The following is a 21,432-nucleotide window of genomic DNA, read 5'->3' as shown; positions in this document are numbered from 1 at the left end:
AAGATACACACAACAGTATTTTCATTTACAGGTTCCAAGTTATTTTATGGAGCAATAATAGTTCAGTTCTGTGCTGTGCTGAAATGTCAGAACTCTTAAGTCAAGTGAATATACACAGTGCTGGAAGCTACAGTTGTTAGGAGAGATGCTCATTTCCCAAGCCTTTTGTCATAGACCCCCAAGCAGCCTCCCCTCCCTTTGCAAGCTTTGAAGGGGTACATTAACAAAAACACAAAATCCGTTTTAGCAAAGTTCTTCTTCAACCTATCCTGTAGTTTTAGGAATCATACATCAGAAGAATGCAAGAAAAGAAAAAACTATCACTAGTGGAAGCTATATTATAGGATTTCTTAAATCATACTGACTGTGCTCCTTCCTGAATCAAAATAAAGTATTTTAAGTGTGGAAAATATTTAGGCAGTGACACATTTCAATTTCCAGATAGTGCTGTTTTCCTCCTAAATATCAGGGAAAAGTTCCAAACAATACTTATATTTACTTATAGTTCAATAAGTCTTCCAAGAGCTTTTTTGAAGCACTGGGCATCACTAATCCAAATTAAAATGGACAGTTTGGTTGACTTTGATAAAGTAACAACAGAACCACAAACTATCCTTGAGAGAAATAGGTCCCAAGTAATATCATAATTAAAACTAGGCACCCTTTACCAAGAAATCAATATTAATAATCCTTCAATCAGTTCCATGCTAATAAGAGGCTCTAAAATATCAACTAAAAAGTAAAAGCTTTGGGGGGAAAACACAGAATTAGAGTAAAGTACAACAATGAAACTCACTGGAGCATGCTCAAATCAAGGTGCCACAATAGAAGATCTTCAGAGTTGTCATGGAAATAGAAAGGATAGGGATGAAGAGGTGGCTATAAAAATCAGAACTTAAAATATTAAAGGGCAAAGTTGGTAGACAACACAAAATAAGGAAAAAATGAAGAGAAACTAAAAAGAAAGAATATTTGTATGTTGTTGTTTTACTTCACAGGACTAAGAACATTCTGCAGAGCAGTTATCTAGCACAGTAATGGGAGGAAGAAAGCAGGATAAATCAGATTCTATTGTTATTGAATTGCCTTTAAAATGCAGTTATATTTGTGCCTTTCTAGGCTCTGCCTCTGTATGAATATGTTGCAGAGCTTTCCAAATCTAGAAATATATTCAAATGAATTCACCTAACTTTATAAATCCACTAGTCTAAATTCACCATCACCATCTTTTCCCCCTGTGTTCCAGAGCAGCCCTATACCTGTTGCCTTTAATCAACTCTAGTTTATCTAGCATAATACCTGTCAGTACATAACAATTCGCATGGGTAAGGCGACTGAAGGGATGTTGCTAGTGAGCTGCAAGATGTTGAAATATGGTGAATTCTAATTAAATAAACTGATAGGTAAGCGGCTCTTTAACAGGAAACACACTTTCCTGTGGAGAATCCAGGAAGTGAAGCACAAATCAAAGAGAATCAGTGATAAGATGCTGGGTGGGGGTGGGCACACTTCAGCTTTAGACACTATTTTCAGTGAAAACACTCTGCAGGAAAGTTTGTGTTGTTGATGCCACAAATAGAAAATAACTAATGACTGGATTTAAAACAAAGGTTAGTCAAAATAAGTGAGAAGGGAGCTGCAAACTGAAAAACGCTTAAAATAGCACATTAAAAATGTTACATGTGAAGTCATGATCACACTAAGAAACTGAAGGCAATACTCAGAAGTGAAGTTTTACTGTCACCTGTTTTGCTTGATGCACTTAAAGCAGCAATTTTTCAAACCTCTTTTTTTATTACAGCAGACAAGTTCAGATATACTGGCTCCTAAAGCCCAAGCAGATTTCAGCTAGAAAACATGCACAAAGTCTTGAAGAATCAGTGGTACTCTTAAAAGATTCTGAGGAGTATCAGTGATGCTTCAGACATATATTCTCCTAAGGCCACACATTAAAAGCCTAACTCTCGCTTTTTGCTGATCTCAGATCATATCTATATGTCTTCCTAACAATAAGAGATCTATTTATCCATTAGCAGCTGGGTGACTATCTCATGACCAAACCACATGGGTGGGTGCAATCACATATCTTTCCTATGGAATCAGCAGTGCATGTCTATGCACACACACACCACCACCACCAGTGTCCAAGTGAAAGAAAAATCAATAAATTTAAGTGGAAATATGAGGACTGATGTTATTCAAAACTCTTTAGACCCTGGTTTACAACAAATGAATTCCATACCGATATGAAAAAGCATTTATAAATAGATGACCAGGACTTGTACCTCCTATTCATTCTTCTTTCTAAAACCTAGTCTAACTGTGGCCAGTTTCCACACAAAATGTGATGTGAGAACAACTATATCGAGCACCCTCCCTAAAGACAACAAAATGCCACCATCGCTAATGGAGGACAAATGCTACTTCAACTGCTCTTAAAACCAAAGATGAAATTTAAGAAAAGGAAAAGGTGAAATAATGAATATTAGCATATTTAAAAACAAGGCACAAAAAGTGCAAACGCAAAAGCATCACTTCTCAAATAGTAATTTCTTTTAAGTACTTATATTGTATGTGATTATTCATGTGTGCTTTCCATGCATCTCTCTCTCCCCGCAGCCAGCTTTATGCACTATTTTTCTCATTTTACAACTGGGCAACTAAAGCAGAGAAAGCAATCCCTCACCTCAAAGTTACCCTATTCACCACTAAGCTAAGATCCCTCTTTCCCTAAGCTGAACCCTCTTTCAGTTCTGCCATGAGATTCCTTGGACCCACAGTACTCAATTTCCCCCCGAAGTGATTTCATAGCTTCTGGAACCTCTACCCCTGCTCCAACCTGAGAGAACTGTCACCATCGCTATCCACCAGAAGAACTTGAATGGTAAGCAGTGGGGGAAGGTAGCTACCACATCCTCTTAAAGTCCTTAGCTCAGAAGCAAGTACATTTCCCCTCTCCCTTGAATGGTTGAGTGGAAGAGACGCACAGAATAATATTTACAGCTCTAAGTGAGAAGCTTCTCAACTTCAGAATTTGCTGTACAGATAATCCAAGGTGACTAAGAACAAGACCATTTCATCTGTCATAGCCTGAAGAGCTGGTGAGAGAACCTTCTTATCCTAGGTCCAGGGCATGGGGTGTGGAAAGGGAGACACCTATGCAGTTTATCCTCTCTACTGCTTCCAAGTTGCGACGAGCTTATAGAGGCATACAATTTTCTCCTGTGACTGACTTATTCAATTTTTGTAGTTGTTTTCTCCTTCTAGTGAAGCTCTGAAAACCATGGAAATTAGTCCTATAATCTGAGAAGTGTGCATTAACTTATAATCTGAAAAGAGCTCCGCACCAACAGTTTATGCTAACCACACATTTGCCATATTTGAAGAGTAGCATCAGTATAGTTAAAATCTACATAATAGGAAGCAGCTTACACAAACAACTTATCACATTTTACCCACGACGCTGCATTGCAACCACATACCCATGCGATCTCAGTGTTTGAGTGGGCCCAAAGTGAGTTTTGGGAGTGAAGGAAAGGAGACCCAAACCTTTTCTGAATCAAAGGGAATATTTATAACAGAAACCGAAAATTCCCACACACAACACTCCTTCATACTTTGCAAGGCAAAAGTAACCAAATGAGAGAAGCTTTACTTTGCGAGAGGAAGAAAATAAATTCTCTGTGTACAAGTTATCACCCATCGTCACATGGGGGTGGTGTCAATAGAAAAATCAAAACAACTGACACAAAAGTACACCTTTGTAATAAAGACAAACATCCTCTTGAGACAAATAAGCAGTTTTGCTATAAAACTTCAGCTAAACAAGACTTTCAATTGCATAAAATTGACACTTAATACCGGAAGGAAACTCATTTAATTCAGTTACCTTGTCACTGTCATCAGTACAGATGTGGTCTTGATGGATTAACTGGCACTGGAAGGAAGCACCAACACCACCTGCAAGTAAACAAAGGAAAAAAATGCATTTGAAAACAGACCGTATACTCAAATCTAGCTATCATGGCTCCTGTCTTTGTGATTCTAGGACAGGAGGAAGACATTTCTTCATGAACTGCCAAAACATTTTCTCCAGATTAACAATGTGCACTTGTTCATTGACTTAATATTTGTATTCCAAGAATACACAAGCACAAAGATAGGGGAGACATTTGTGCAATGATTACAGAACTACCGTATTTTTCGCTCTATAAGACGCACCGGACCACAAGACGCACCTAGTTTTTGGAGGAGGAAAACAAGAAAAAAATATTCTGAATCTCAGAAGCCAGAACAGCAAGAGGGATCACTGCGCAGTGAAAGCAGCAATCCCTCTTGCTGTTCTGGCTTCTGGGATAGCTGCGCAGCCTGCATTCGCTCCATAAGACGCACACACATTTCCCCCTTACTTTTTAGGAGGGAAAAAGTGAGTCTTATAGAGCAAAAAATACGGTAAGTTCTGAGATGCAGGGTAACCTAGTTCAGAGAATCTGCTCAGCTTTTAAGGCTCAATGGAGAGGACTTAGGGGAAAGTTACCATTGCCTCCTTGCATCAGCCTACCTTCACAGAGTTGTTGCCAGACTAAAGCATCAAATATAGGCTTCTTAGAAGATATAGTACAAATGTTAGCAGATAAATAACCAAGTGCCGTGCCTCTCATGAGTTTCTCAAACTGCTATGAATTTAACAGTGGCCAATTTCATTTCCAATTGACAATTTCAATGTAACTACTTAAGCCAGAGTGAGCCAAAGAGCACAGAACCTCTGCCATTGATTCTCCCTCAGCTTTTCGATAAAAGTCTATTCTCCTGTTTCCTTTGTCACTTTCTAAGATGTTTCTGTAATAAAACAGTGGTGGGTGCACAACGAAGAGGTTAGCACATGCCTTACCGCCAATATATTAAGATGCATGTATATATGCAGTGGTGGAAAAAGGCTCATTTACTTTTTAAACAGACCCCAAAGCAGCTTGGATGACAAGGCAAAACAAAATACCTTTACTGATTTTAATGTATGCTTTTATTCTATGTGTATATATGCACTTAACAGTATTGGTAAACTTGTGCTGCTTAAAAATACAATGTATACTTTCTGAAATGACTAAATATAAAATCCTACAGGATACTGTCTCCACTTTCCTCTCCCCTTATAGCAAGCAATACATAAAGGTAATGTAGAATGCTTTACTCTTCAAGAATTGCATGATACGCCTTTTATCAGTACCCTTTGGTTTTTCTGTTTTAATAATTCTTTCTTTTATTTTCTTTCTTATTCTGTACTCTTTTCAAAACAATATTTTGTGCATGTAAAAAGCATGGTGTTTTGATACTGTATTTTCTCTTTAAAATTAAAGTTATTTACAAAAAAAACCACCCTACTACAGGATAAAATCACCACCCCCACCCCTGATAGTAAGTACTATAGATCTCAGTGGGGCTTACTTCTGAGTAGACATCGATAGCAAAGTTGAGCAACCTTTTCTCAGTTAAATATCTAACCTGATCTGTGTAACACACAAGATGTACATAACTGTCTATTATAGCCTTCCAGCATACGTTGTGTTTTCTTATTGCCACTTGCCTTGGGCTGATCTTATGCAAAAAGGAAGAGGCATATTGCTAACTTTCAGAGCAGTCCTATAGATGGGGGTGGACATGTGACCCTAAATATGATTTCGTGCAGTCCTTGGCCTAATTTCAGAGGCCCTATGCTAGCTTATAAATTCAGATCTCTGTTCCTCCTCTAAGGAAGATAGAAGGGGTGATGCAGAAAGAAGACGAGGGCAAGGGGCCTTTCACAGATTATCCCTTCCAGCTCTTAACAGAGATTACAAATGTGTGGGAGAATAGTAACTAGAAGGATAGGCAATTTTATTATAATACTAAACATAGAACTTTAATACTGAAGTACACTTTCTTCTCTGTGGCAATCTGTATATATAAAAACCTACTGGGGAAGTTAGACCAGTTCTGAACTGCATTTGTATGTTCATCCCTTGAAGACACCCCCCCCCCTACAGAACAGCAAACCCCAAAGCCATCAACATGAGGACAACTGCATAAATATTAAGAGGTGTGGGCAAAACATAGCCAGTCGGTCATTGATATGGCTTCTTTGAACTGAATCTGTTGCCAAGGTACTATTTAAAACAAAGTATTTAGATTGTCATATCCTTAACACTAGATTTGTAACAACCTACTTCTTAGAGACCAAAGTTTTGTGTCCATGCTGGTTTCCCCAAAACCATAGTGTAAATGACGTGGTCTTTTCCTGGACCACCTAATGTCATAAGCTCTCAAATTGTATCAAAATGTTTAAATCTAGATGCTATAATCCACTTTTATTGCTTTGAATACTTACGCCTGACAAGAATTTCCCTGTAACATGAAAGCTTACACTCCCAGCACACTGAAAATGATACAGACTGCTAAACAGATTTTACCAGAACATTCTTCCAAGTAAGTACAGTATCCTTCCTCCCAAAACCTAAAATAATGTCTGTTTTACAGACACTTCCTATATAGGCACCCTCACTATATTGTTTTAGATCCCTGCTGAAAACCTTATGTATTTCAGAAAACCTCCCCAGACATACAATTAGCTATCTATATTTGTTTTTAAAAGATTTTCTGATTTTATCCATATTTTGTTGATAATTATTTTATGTATACTTGTGAACAGCTTGATGATTTTATGTATTAATAATTTTATTATGTACACTGCCATGAGAGTTTTCCAGTTGAGCAGTCTCTCTCTCAAAGCATGGCTTTCACTTGGTGTGCATTTTTGTTTTCTTCAACTGCATTTAATTTCAAGTATTTTAAAAAAACTATTTCAACCAAACTGTTGAAGAGGAAAAGAAACGTGATGCTTTAAAAGAGCCCTTCATGCTTTCCTCCACCCGTACACTTGAAATGCCACTGCTAGCGCATGAAGCTGAAAAAATAGCTTGTAGAATGTCCTGCAGCAATTGCTACTAGTCGCATTATGCCACAGAAATTCTTTTGGTTTGGAGTTCCCTTCCCTTCCCCTCCCCACATCACTGCTCTTCCCCCCTCCTTTTCCTCCCTGATCAGCACGAAGTATGGAAAAACAGTGTTCTGTTATGAAGCCACTATTCTGCATTCAGTAAAAACATGTCCAGCCCTACCCAGTACTTGGCCTCTGGATGTTGTTTGTTCATGGACTACAGCCAGTTCACATCATTTGAAGCCTGAGCCACCTCGCTAGCAAACTAGCTGGCTTTACCACAGCTACTGGAGCACAGTTCTCGTCATGGCTGCACAAAATATACGGGGACACAACAAGCTGATTCTGGCAAGCCCAAGAGTTTGCACATGCCCAGTGGGACTTTGGCCTTGTTTTTCTTCAAACAGCTTATTCCCATCATGCCGTATCACAAGCTGCTTTTGCAAGTCCCCTCAATATTAGGAACAAAGCTTGATGTGCAACAAGGAGGGCTGCAGTTTGAGAAACAAATGCCCAATGCCCCCTTGAATGCAGAAAGCCACTTTCAATCTTCTCTAGATCCTGACTGCTGTCTTTCAAGGAGTGTGGTTCCACCTTATTTGTAAGTTAGTGTTACAGCTTTCCATTCAGAATACTTAACATTTTTCACATTCAGGCTACAGGAAACTGGTTCCCCAGTGGTTCCTGGAGGGCATTCCACAGTTTGGGGTGGTGCCTTCCACTTTCCCCTTATGATTAAGCAAGTTCCTTGTCACGTTTGATACTTATTTTGTAGCCAGATTCTCTTTGTTAGCTCTGCTCTGAAGACTTACATAGAAAGCTGTTTTATAGTGAGACTGACCAATGGACCATCTAGGTCAGTACATGCAGGTCTGGCTCACCAAAACAATGCTTTCCCTGGAAATAATCCGTTAGGCAAGCGTTCACATAACAAGTTGACAATTTCCTATTTCTAACTGATTCCTAACCATGGAATTTTGACACACACCCCCAAAAGCAAAAAAACAAAAAACAAAAATGGGAAAACTCAAAAAATGCTCTGATTTGTCCGATCGCTCCTCCTCCTTTGAATTTGGTTCATGAAACAAAGCCAAACAGGACAAATATTTATGAACAAGTCAGGTGAAAAGAGGAAGAGAGTTGTCTCATGTTGACAAATTACATCAGAAGTTTTACCAATTTAGGTCTGCGATGAAATGGACTTTGGGTATACAAAAGCTTATGACACATAAACCTGTGAGGTGCTACAAAAACAGTTGCTTTTATTTCAATGCACTCCAAAAGTCTTATTTATTTTATTGTCTGTTCACATATATTCACATTAGTGATATATTCACATTAGTGGCTTGAAATTATGTCAGAATTCTGGCAGAGATAAAGGAGGGGAGAGGCAATTAAGTTTGAGGGAGAAAGTGCCTGCAGTAGTCCCCCTTTGCTACTTCAAAGCACCCCGTTGCAGGCATTTTGCAGAAAGGAGGGAGGGATTTGGGTGTAGCAAAATGAGCAGCTTCCCCCCAGTTATATCCAATATGGATAAAATTTGCTGCGGAACATTCTTCCAAAAGAGATTCAGCAAGCACTCTTACTTTTGACTTTCAGTTGTCTCTTGAAGGCTGTTCTTATAACAGTAGTTATATAAATTTTTGATTACCCAGTAGTTTAATCACTTAAATTATTATTTGTCTTGTTTTTAAATGGTATTTTATGTCTTTATGTTGTACACAACACTGATATGTTATGATGACGGTACAGAAATACTTTCTAACCAGTGGTGAGATGGGCGGTGACAACCCACGCAGGATCGCATTTCTCCCCTACAGGAGAATGGGAATTTTAGAACAGCATAAGCAAAGTTATGCATGTAGGTGTGTGTGTGTGGCTGCCAGGGGTGGGGGGAAGAGGAAAAACTGAAGGCTGAACTAGAGAAAGCTAAATTAGACATGATCAAAGCTTACATATCCTCAGTGGAATTTTTGACATTATCTTGTCAACAGCAGGACCCTCCACCCCAATTTCATACCACGAAATACTTGGGAAACTACCTTCCGATGGGTGATTCCTATTTAACAAACAGAACTCCCCTGCAGTACACTTATACCGATCAAAATGTATTTTTAATGCTCTGACTTTCAAACACTCACACAGGGTGAGGAAACAGATTTGTATTGTTGCCCATGTGCACAACTCAGCTGTCATGCACCATCTGTGAAAGCCACATCTAAGTTGCAGTACAACCATTCTGTATTTAGGTGAGCAGAAAAAAAGTTTATACTATTTAGAATTTTGTCTCCACTTGATATTTTCAATTTTTATATTTATAGTTTTAATTTTTAAAGAAATTAACAATGAAAAGGTGAATACAGTCAAACATAATAATACAAAATAGCACCTTCTTATATGTACATTTATGTTGAACGGGAGAGGGGGGATGCAGCTGGTGAACCAGACCACTTCAGCATTCATTCATGCAAGTATCTATATATGGAATTCATATGGTATATCTGAAAACGCCTCATATTTTACATTTTAACCAGCTGCCTCTTTTAATAATGGCAAAAAAATAATAATCCAGAAAACTATGCTCTGTGCTCCCATGAATCATCTCACCACCTTGAACACTGTCATAATAAACTCTACAGAGGAGCCTCTTCTGTTAAAGGAATGTCCTGGTCAAGTGGCCCAGACAGAATATGCCATAGCAATAGAATGCACAGTTCAAAACAGGAAACTGACAATTATTTTTATCAGTACATACAGACTTTCCTTCTAGCAGTTATAACATTAGCTCAGGGGACCTCTAAGTAACTTGCCATATAACAGCAATTCAACCCTGTTCAGAAAACAAGCTACAAACCTCCCCAAATGTGGACAGCTAGAATTGGCTTCATAGGCAAAATTTACTTTCACTGTAGACATAGGGTCGTGATATGGGGGAGGGAGAAGTACTCTAAATAGGCCAGAGGACTCTGGGAAGACAATGTAAAAATAGAGGAATGGGTGAACATTGTTATGATGCAAGGAAATAATCAGGAAAGTACTGGTGTAAGGTAAAAAGAACTGACTGAAGGCTAGAACTGATGTGGACGTTACTCCAGCTGCAGAAACACTGAGGGACTCTAGGGACATAGGGAAGTGTCTTATACAAACCACTGGTCTATCTAGCTATATTGTCTACACATGCACTGGCAGTGGCTCTCCAGGACTTTAAACAGCAATCTTTCCCTGCCAATCTAGAGATTCATTTTAGATATTCATTAACTTCTGGCAAAGCTTCAGAGTGCTAGTGTTAGTTTACAAAGACTCAAAAGGTCTAGGACAGGGTACTGAAGAACTGCCTTCTCCCATACAAGCCCATTGACTAAGCCAACCAATCTTTCTCTAGTTGTCCCTGCCTTCAGAAATCAGGTTGGTCACTATCAGATAGGGGGCTTCAATTCCTTCTAGGGCTGTGCGATAAATTGCCATACCTTTATTGACATCGTGGTAGGTGTTTCAACAAGAAAATATACAGGTGAAAAAGAAGTGGACACTTAACAGCTTCCCAGGGGGTAGTTCTCCTCCTCCTGGGAGAAAGAGGCTGCTTGTTCACCCCCTCCCTTGCCCGAAGATGGAGAGAGTGCTGCTACAGGTTCTGTCACCAGGGCTCCCTTCGCCTTTACTGGCAGGGCTTTCTCAGCCGGGAAGCATGAAGGCTCTCGCCCCCCAGCCAAGCAAGGTCCCCAACTGGTGTGTGCTCATGCCAGAGGGACAGGGGCTTATTTGCGCACCTCAGCCGGGGAGCGCAAAGCCTCCCGCTCCCCAGCTGAGGGAGCCCAGATCCTCCTCCTCCTCATGTGCAAGCAGGAGAAGGATCGGGGCTTCTTCAGCCTGGAGCAGTTACAGTTTAACGGAGCCCCCATCCCTGGCTCATGCGAACCAGTGGTGGGTTAGGGGCTCCATAAATCTGCTTGGCTGAGGCGAGAGCAGCCGTGCATTCCTCAGTCAAGAAGTTTTTTAAAAAAGGAGGGAGGAACAAGCTGTATTGGTGCCTGGCCAATGCATCTTGATTCTCACTCTGTGCTGGCATGAGGGGCAAACCGTGATGGCGGTTTCAGCCAGTGGTATATTGTTGTTGAAACAGCCAAGGCTCTGAGTCCCTCTGGCTCCAGCGGCCAGCTGAAGCTTGTTTCTGCCTCGCCTCGCAGGGCACTGGAGAGACTCAGGAGTGATGGCAGTTTCATTAGTGATATACCACTGAGTGAAACCACCATCACAGTCTGCCTCTCATACCGGTCCTGGGCAATATATTGATATGTCGCCCAGGCCTAGCAGAGTGGGCTCTTTTGGTAGTGCCACCACCCTCAAAAGTGCAGGGAATGGCAGCCCAGGTGAGGGCTTTCTTTGTGGCAGCCCCTACATTGTAGAACCCTGTCTACAAAGGTGCATCAAGCAGTTTTGTTGTACGGATTTCGCACCTTTGTTTTGTGGGACACACCTCTTCCGCTGAATTTATACAATTTTGTTCCATTTGGAATGATTTTATGTGCAATAGTTTCAACTTTTTAAAATTGTGTATTTTATTGCTGTAATCCACCCCGGCATCTTCTGTTGAGGATGGGAAAGAAATCTTATTAAATAATCTGTCTGAATATGGATATATACCACTTCTGAAACTAGAATGTGCAATCTTTCCTCTGCTGCTGTTCTCAGAGTTGATCACACTCCTTTTGCTGCTTCTCCAGTTCACATATCAGTTGCCTCTCTGCCAGCCCTGCATTGTAAACTCCAGCCGGTTGTTGTTCACCTACTCCAATTACTGCCAAGTGAAATAAAACCTATAAGGCTGTTGAAAGTTGTTCTTTCCAGTAAACGGAGCAACTAATTGGAAACTGCCAACTACTTGAATGCTGTTTTCATTATAAGACAGTTGGCATCATTATTGCCATATTGGCCCCAGAGAATAAAAATACCAGGCAACCAGCTGTTCCTGTTGTCCATAATAATTTTTCTGGAAGATCACCTGAGATCTTAAAGAATGTGTGGTTTCACCTTAAAGTTAATACAATTCTCTAGATGTTCCACAATATCAAGACCATTCTATGCCATATTTGAAGTCCCACAATGAAGGAGTGTACATTTTTAAGCTTATAATAAAGGATATTGTTTAAGAATAAGACATGGGTTTCCAAAATCATGTACCATTTTTCCTTGACAGGTTGTGAGACCTGGAAACTCACCTCCAATATAATCAGTTACTATATGCAGAACTGAGTATATCTGGTAACTTTACATGCTAGACTGCAGTATAAGCTGCACATGTCTGAGCGTGACATTAACAATGCATGAATATAAGAACAATGCATGAATATAAGAAGCCCATTAGTTGTAACATACTAGCTCACGTCAGTCTGCACAGCAGCCCATGTAGTTGAATGCATCTTTACTTCTCATAACGTGAATATATATGTTAGATGAATTTTCTCCCTCAATCCTGCACTTCTGATTCCCCAAAATGTTCTATTCATTTTGCCCACAATATTTTGACTAAAACCTTAGGTTATGACAAGTATTCTCACAAATCAGTGTTTAAGTATTAGTCATGTAAGTGTAAATTATATATTCAGCAGCACAAAAGAACCCCCCCCCCCGGCAAGACCCCTTATTTTTGTACATTCTTGATGGGTTTTTGCTTCTTCTTTTTTGCTTTTAGCACAGAAATGTGGTAGCCTACAACAAAAAATAGTTTGCCATCCTCAATGACTTGTGGCCAACCTGAAGATTCTATCATCATCATCATCATCATCATCATCATCATCATCATCTTGTTAATTATTAATTTATTACTTATATCACAGCCACTCTGGGCAGTTTCAAGCATGATATAAAAATACACTGAGGCATCAAACATTAAAAACCTCCCTGTCTTATACAGTGGTACCTCGCAAGACGAATGCCTCGCAAGATGGAAAACCCGCAAGACGAAAGGGTTTTCTGTTTTGGAGGCGCTTCGCAAGACGAATTTCCCTATGGGCTTGCTTCGCAAGAAGAAAGCCCATAGGGGAATCTCCGGGGACCTCTTTTAAATGCTGGTGGTGGGGAGCAAAGCCTTTCCCCCCCTCCGGCCTTCAGAAGAGGTCCAGGAAGGCCGGCGGGGGCCGAAAGGCTTTGCTCCCCACCGCCAGCATTTTAAAAGCAGTCCGGGATAGCAGGGAAGCGCTTCCCGCTATCGCGGACGGCTTTTGAAGGCAGGCGGGGGGGGGAGCAAAGACTTTCGCCCCCCACCCGCCTTCAGAAGAGGTCCTGGACCTCTTCTGAAGGCGGGCGGGGGGCGAAAGTCTTTGCTCCCCCCTGCCTGCCTTCCCGGGAGAGCGGAGAAAGGCAGCGCGTTTCTCCGCTGTCCCGGACGGCTTTTGAAGGCAGGCGGGGGGGGAGCAAAGAGTTTCGCCCCCCGCCCGCCTTCAGAAGAGGTCCAGGACCTCTTCTGAAGGCGGGCAGGGGGCAAAAGTCTTTGTCCCCCCTGCCTGCCTTCCCAGGGGCTTTTACATCGCCCCGGACAGCAGAGAAGTCCTCCGCTGTCCCGGGCGATTTTAAAATGCCGCCCGCCAGCATTTTAAGATCGCCCCGGACAGGGGAGAAGTCCTCCGCTGTCCCGGGGTTTTTTAAAATGCTGGGGGTGGGAAGAAAAGCCCTTGTCCCCCCCCCAGCCTTCAGAAGAGGTCAGGGGACAGACTGTCCCTGGACCTGGTCTGAAGGCGGTTTCCATAGGAACGCATTAATTGATTTTCAATGCATTCCTATGGGAAACCGTGCATCGCAAGACGAAAAACTCGCAAGAAGAAAAAACTTGCGGAACGAATTAATTTCGTCTTGCGAGGCACCACTGTAATACCTTCTAAAAGTCAGATAGATGTTTATTTCCTTGACATCTGATGGAAGGGTGTTCCACAGGGATTGCACCACGACCGAGAAGGCCCTCTGCCTGTAACTGCACTTTTCACAGTGAGGGAACTGCCAGAAGACCCCCAGAATGGGACCACAGTGTTCAGGCTGAACAATGGGGGTGGAGACGCTCCTTCAGGTATACAACACCATTACTGAACACCTATCAATTTTCCAAGTGCTTGTTCACGACAATTGCAGAATATTTAAATACAGATGGTAGAATTCTTCACAACAGACTTCAAGTAGGTGAAACTCACAAGGTGACTTGCACCTTAAAACAGAAGTATATATGAACAAAATCAAGCAGGATTCTGTTGCCTCGCGTTGAGGATCTTATAGTAGATGGAAGTGCTTAGTACAGCAATTCACATTAATAGTCAGACAGAATGACATGCTAGGGCCAAAATGAAAAAGTTATTTCATGGCCCGTCAAACATAAATTAACTTTCACTCTCCCTGTCTGTCTTGGTCTCGCTCCAATTAGTGAGCATCTGTCCCAGTCTTGTTTTCATGAAGGGCAATATTCAAGCTCAGCATTTACTTTGTCTCTATTATATAGATATTATATACACTTACATGTTTTCAAAGTATTACGAATGCCACTAGAAACTTTTGCCAGCATGTTTACAAAATACCCTGGTAATATTTTCTAACTTGTTCAACTTTCTATTACCCCATCCCAAAACATCTTAATTATTTAATATTACAGATTAGTTCTAGATACCTATTTCTATATAAAAAGTCCTGCTGGTCTGAAGACATGTGATATAGCCACCTTGCTAAATTTAAACCGGTTTGGTTCTTGTCTGTACCCATACTGCACACTGCCCGGGAACACCATGAACACCACTTTCAGTTCTTATGAAGGAAAAGTGGGATTATTCATGTAACAAATGAATGAATCAATGAACAGCTCAAATTCACTCACTGTATTAAAAAAAACAACCCAATAATTTGCTTGCATCTTTCAAGTCACTGTACAGCTTCTTTTCTCAAATCTGCAGAATTATTCCTCTTCTACAAGGTACAACTACAGCTGTATGCTGTAGTTATGATTTCATTATTCAGGGTTCTGATTTTAGGACTCCAATCCCAGTATTCTGCTGAATAAACTGTTCACAAAGTGACTCTCTAGCTCCATTTCAAAATATGCAAATGAAGTGCAACCCAAGACACTGGAAATAATACATAATCAACCCCCCACCCTATCCCTGGGTCAAATCTCACTAAGGCCTTAAACTTGTGCCATCTGGCTGCCCTCCCTCCATGTAGAACAAAGCCCAATGTGTTTTTTGTGTGTGTGTGTGTTTTTTTAAAAATCTATTATTGCTCCATTGGCTCACAAGAGCCAACTATTTTAAAATCAATTATACAGATGTGAATTTCATGGCAATGATTTTTTAGACAGTTAATTTTATCTGTTACCTAAGCAAAGTTAGTATAAGTGGCAATACATTCTAGAATGCGCTATTAGGCTTCAACTTATAATTAAAAAATCATCTAATGTTAATGTGAATATCTGAAGGGCAGATGTCCAGTAGCTCTATTAAGTTGTAGTACTGTATTTATTTATTAGTCATTTAATGTTGGATTCATGTGCTGTAGAGGGAAATGAGGGGCATATGGGGCTCATCAACCAGGGAAGATAGAATCAGAGCTGGGACCATGAGGGTCATGTAGACCAAGCCTCTGAAATGTTGGAATCTGCTCAAACCCACAAACCTGAGATTAAGAGTCTCGGGCTTTACCAGTAACCCATCCAGGAGAAGGATAACCCTGATTTGAAACCTCTGCTGCCTTGCGGCTATACTCATTCATGAGAAAGGCTTTATGAATAATCCCCAAGAAAAAATCCATACCCGCTGCCTTGCAGGAGATCTTTGGGAGAAGAAAAAGCTAACAAGTAAACCCTACACAAATCCGGTGGAGTCCCTTAGGCAGTTTGATGGCACCTTGTATGCCTCCTTCTGGCAACTCCCACAGCCAAGCGGGTGCCAAGTGTATTGCTCTGCTTTCCTTTGCACCACACTGGTGAGGCCAAGAGGTCTTGTTTTCTGGGCAACCCGGGACCTCCATACACACTGCTCAGGCTTGCGCCCCAGAGAGGTCACTTCAGGGCTGCTAACGCAGCAAATCAATGTAGTTGTGAGTTACTGGTTTCTGCAGCCACATCAGGCACTTCGATTCTCCACTGCTTTGTTTTCACCCCTGGATGCACACTCCATTGTCTCTCAAGACAGACTGATGCCAACAAAAAATAATGTTGGATAGTTCAGTCGGTAGAGCATGAGACTTAATCTCAGAGCTGTGGGTTCAAGCACCATACTGGGCAAAAGATTCCTGCATTGCAGGGGGTTGAACTAGATGACTTTCATAGTCCCTTCCAACTTTACAATTCTGTGATTCTAATACCAAAAAATATTCCCTGGACTACTTACAAACAAAAGAAAAAATAGACTAAAAAAATAGCAATCAATATAGTAACCAATTGGTAAGGATTCCATAAGCGTTGGTGTTGGTAGTTTGGTTGTCCAAGTATACCTTAGGCTTTATGCAGAAATGTACCTCAAAGCCACATCTAAACTTGCACTGTGTACTGGTACAGAATTCAAAATAGAGGCAAAAAAGGTAAGAGTATCTATTAAAATAATAGATCTAACACAATATAGTTTGCATTTTCATTAAAAGATGGGGTATCCCGTTTCTTCTAATATCCAACAAGGGGTATCCTGTTTCATCTCTAATAGTCAACATACTGAACTCATGTAATTAGTGGACTTGTGTAATTATTATCACAAGGGAGTAAGGGAAAGGGCCAAGAAAACTATATCTGAGTAACTGTGGTATGTAGCATCTTAGACAAACCACCTTAAGATATCATATGAGGCCTAAGCAATGGGGAAATGGGAGCAATGAGCTGGAAAGTATAAACACTGCACAAGCTGGTTTAACAGTCAAATCATTTCTCCTCCCACAAGAAACCCTGGGAATTGTAGTTCTGTGAGAAGGGATTTTGGGGCACACTTAATTCCCAGTGCCCTGAAATACTATTTCCAGTCTCCTTTAGGGGAAGGAATGGCAGTTGTAATAAATATTTGTAGTCAAAATGCTGCAAAAATTAAGTTCTTGCAACTTCAAAGGTGCCTCGTCATTTCAAATCCAGGAAGCGAAAATGGTCAGTTGCAAAGAAATTATCCATAACAGACCTCACTATTTTAACTAAGCACCAAGGTAATACTCAGAATGTGAGAGGCTAAGAATAAAGCAAGACCTGCAAAGACATCTTCTTTCCAAAAACAAGTACACTGAAAGGGACTCAGGGCAACAGTATTCACATAACACTATACTGAAAGTTAATTCTACTAACTGGGGGCGAGCAACAATTTATATCACCAAAAAAAACTGGTTTCTGCAGCCTAGATGCTCTTAAAATCCTGAGAATCCTAGCTTCCACCAGCATTTTTAGCTCTTAGCATTTCTAGCTGCTTAGATTAATAGTTTTCACTTCATACATGGACAATGCAGCTGCTGCCAAAAACTTAAATATGTACTATCACAAACTTTCAAAAAATATGCAGGCAAAAAATAAATAAATCAGAAACCCATAAGTATCTTTTATTTTAATAGAGATCCTAATTCAGATTTTAACATACATACACACACAAATCAATGAATTACAGAAGTTTTTAGCAGAAAATGTTGAATGTTTTCTACTCAAATGACCTAACCCAAGGAAGTCTGAGAGAACCAGCATTCTGGAGGCTTCCACTCTACTTAAAGATTAGCTTTCCCAGTCCTAACAGCGATGTCATTTAGTGAGGAGGGGTGTTTCAAAAACATGAGGACTTTTAAAGTGTAGCACTGTGGCACACAGACCTGGGTCACATGTAACACTAAGCTAAACCATGGCATAGCCTAAATGAGCAATTTCCTGGACATAAAATAATGGTCGCTTCAGATCGTGCTGTTCCCAAATTTCTGTGAGTAAACCCATGATTCTGCTTAGTGTTACGTCGAAACCTGGACTTGTGATATCTCTTGCTCTTGCCAAACCACAAGCTGTAGCCAAGGTTTGTTCTATGGCTTACTGAACATGGCTTGTCTACAGGAGATAAACCATGAGCCCAGGTTTGGACATAATGCTAAGACAAAATCCGGCTTGACTTGCAGCAAAATAGTAGCAGGACAACCAGAGAAGGAGCAAAATGACTGGAATCTTTGCTATGGGAACCCACACATTAATTGGTTTGTGCTAAGCCATGGTTTAGCTTAATGTTACATGCAAACTAAGCCAGTCTTCTGATGTATTCATCTGGGTAGTTTGTACTCAACCCAAGAAATCCCCAACACCCTGAAACTCATTTCCATACACAGGATTATCCTACTGTTGCTCAAACAGTATCAATTATTTGCCACAATGTTATTAAGTTTAAAAAAATACTTAATAAACTGTCCAGTTTATAAATTGTGGAAGGAAAGAGCCACTGCACATATAAATAATTTAATGCAAAGCTAATACCAAGCTGAACACTAAATATGAGTAGAATGCTCTTTTATTTTAGTTAAACTGTTTAGCTCTTTTCTCCCAGAAGGACTGTATGTTTGTACCTAACATGTTTCAGTTTGACAATGAATCATTTTGGCACATCTTACATAGTTACAATTCATTATTTCCTCTCTTCTAGAAAATAGAATAATCAGATGCCTGACCTATTAGGAGCATGATTAATGGCCAGGTTCAGACATCACTTTAAAGCGTAGTTAAGGTTATACTGGGGTTTAATGTGAACAAGCGGTATGTTGGGGTACACTGCTCAAAAATCTATGCTGCACTCTTCCATTGTTGCTTCCATTGGCACATTGGGGAAGAAAGAGACCACAGGATGTCTTTGAGTTATGTGTGAACCGGCTCTCCTGGTTTGTTTCTCCAAAACAAACCTTAAGTAATAAGCAAAGTGCAAGCCTTGGCTTCCACTCATGGTTTGTTTGGAGAGAAACACACACAAAGCCAGCTTCTGTTTGGTTTGTTACCCAAGCAAAGAGAGAAAGAAGAAGTGCAGCAGGGATTTTTAACCTTAACTATGGTTTTAACACAATGTCTGAATCAGTCCCTTTATCCTACTAGGGTATCGCTTCCTACTGTTCTACACGTAAGGCTAGTGCAGATATAATGTTGATTGATCCTTGAACTGCCATTAAAAAAAAAGAGGAATAGCTAAGCATGTGGAATTACCTTATGAAGATCATTGGCCCCTTGCAGCAAAGTACATCCCAGCAATGGCTTTCTAATGTCCAATGCCCTGTACTTGAGTTCATCATAAAACGTACTGCAGAATGATCCAAGGACTTTCATGCAAAGTATGCTGTGGTACAATGGGTCAGTAAATCTGGCTGTTAACCAGAAGGCTGGTGGTTCGAGTTCACCCAGGGACGACTGTGGACAGGATACCTGCATGGCGGGGGCTGGACTAGATGACCCTCAGGGTACCCTTCAACTCTACAATTCTATGATCCTAGTGGCTCTACCACTTAGCTACCAGCCCCACTGACTTGCCTTTGGCACTGTAATTCTTTCTGAGGCACTATGAGAGGGAAGGACAGTGGATCCCAAAGGAATTTTATCAGCAACTAGTATACTGCTGCTTATGAAACAGTGGCAGGAGTATTTTGACATAAACAGATTGACAAACAGACAAAGCTGTAACCCCCCCCCCCAAATTTATTTTTATATTATCAACTCTCATTGTGGGTAACTCTCCTGTTGGTTCCCAATCCTGCCAATAGAGCTATAAGACATATCACAGTAGGAATGAAACTGTAAACTGCTCTGACTGTAAAATTATATTACCAAGAAGTTTTACCAAAAAAAAAGTAGGAACTTGGCTCCTTTGGATAGGAATTTTGGCAAAGAGGTTCAGTCTGACTCAAGCCAGATTTTAACAGATACAATGGCTGGGTTTGAAAGGAAGTACAAGAATCCTGGAATCTGTACTCCTAGTATATATGTATATAAACAACAACACAGCCTCCCAGTTTAGGTGCACTTCAAAATTTACAAAGAGCATAAATTACACCAGTAACAACAAAACAATCCTAGTTGGCTCAACTGAAAGTGAATTCTTGTTTTTCTCCCCTTCCCTACTAACAGATCATTCTTGGTGGCGTGCTTTTCAGAAGTGCAGACACTTTCCATAAGCCATAATACTACATATTTTTCCCCCACCACAAATGATTCCAATCTAAATCAAACTGTTATCTTAGCATACTTGAAGTTATTAATATACACAGAGACAAGGAAGCTACGATGCTGCAGAAAGATTTGGGTGGTCATGGCTTATCTTCACAGAGTGAATGCAACCCCATCTTCAACCCATGTCTGTCAATGTGTCACAGATTATGTGGTTCAGACTTTTAAAAGGGAGAGTGATGACCCAAACCCCACTCTGCTCTACCAGTTCTGAAGCAGGGTGGGCCTTGGGCAAATCCCCATCTCTCCTCTCTAGCCTAGTGCATGGGGCTGTTCCAATGATAATATGAGACCATTTACACTGTCCCAAGCACTCTGAAGAACCAGTGTAGAGTACTAGAATGTTGTACTAGGACCTGGGAGAGTAAGATTTGAATCCCCACTCAGCCACGAAGCGCATTAGGTAACCTTGAGCCAGTCACAAGGTTGTTGTGAGGATGAAATGAGGAGGAGAACCATGCACACCACCTTGAGAGTCTTGGGAGATAAAGGTGGTATGTAAATGTGATAAACAAACAAACAGCAACAGCATCAACAATCACATTGCACCTCTGCAGAAGATCAAAACAAGCTGGGGGGAGAGAGCAGGAGCAGGAGTTGTGTGGGCAGCAGATAAGTATGGCCCCAGTGCTTCAGCTGATCAAATGACTGTATTTGTGTATGTGCTTGTACATGCGTCCGACAAGAGGAAATGCAGTGTCAGAAGATTCTAAGAAGGGAAAGGGGGCAGGCAGGAAAAGGCAGTTTGTTAAGGCTGAAACAGTTTATTGGCCTAGTGACATAAGGCCTTTGGTTTAACTCACCATTTTGACACTTTGTTAATAAAGGTTAGTGTTACAACTAAAGATGTAACACTGTTGCAACCATAGGGAAAACAGAAATAGGGAAATTGAAATACAGTGGTACCTCGCAAGACGAATGCCTCGCAAGACAAAAAACTCGCTAGACGAAAGGGTTTTTTGTTTTTTGAGCTGCTTCGCAAGACAATTTTCCCTATGGGCCTGCTTCGCAAGACGGAAACGTCTTGCAAGTTTGTTTCCTTTTTCTTAACACCGTTAATACAGTTGCGACTTGACTTCGAGGAGCAACTCATAGAACGCGGTGTGGTAGCCTTTTTTGAGGTTTTTAAAGACTTTGGTGATTTTTGAAGCTTTCCCAAAACTTTCCCGACACCGTGCTTCGCAAGACGAAAAACATCGCAAGATGACAAAACTCGCGGAACGAATTAATTTCGTCTTGCGAGGCACCACTGTACACTCCTTTCTTATAAAACCTAAATTTGTCTTACTGTTTT

The 21,432-nt window shown here is 40.8% G+C and overlaps 1 protein-coding gene across 1 annotated transcript in view; it reads right to left on the bottom strand.

Annotated features, from left to right (window-relative positions):
• Positions 1-21,432, bottom strand: part of RNF38 (ring finger protein 38) — an 86,748-nt gene that overhangs the window by 33,039 nt on the left and 32,277 nt on the right. The window contains exon 2 of the mRNA XM_081176478.1: positions 3,890-3,960. Within this exon, the coding sequence (XP_081032604.1) occupies positions 3,890-3,960 (71 nt within the window). The remainder of the gene's footprint in view (positions 1-3,889; positions 3,961-21,432) is intronic.

This window comes from Podarcis bocagei (genome assembly GCF_964188305.1).
Source record: "Podarcis bocagei genome assembly, chromosome: 17".
Taxonomy (NCBI): Eukaryota; Metazoa; Chordata; class Lepidosauria; order Squamata; family Lacertidae; genus Podarcis; species Podarcis bocagei.
Note: the sequence above shows the minus strand (reverse complement) of the source record. Positions and strands in the feature narration are given on the sequence as shown.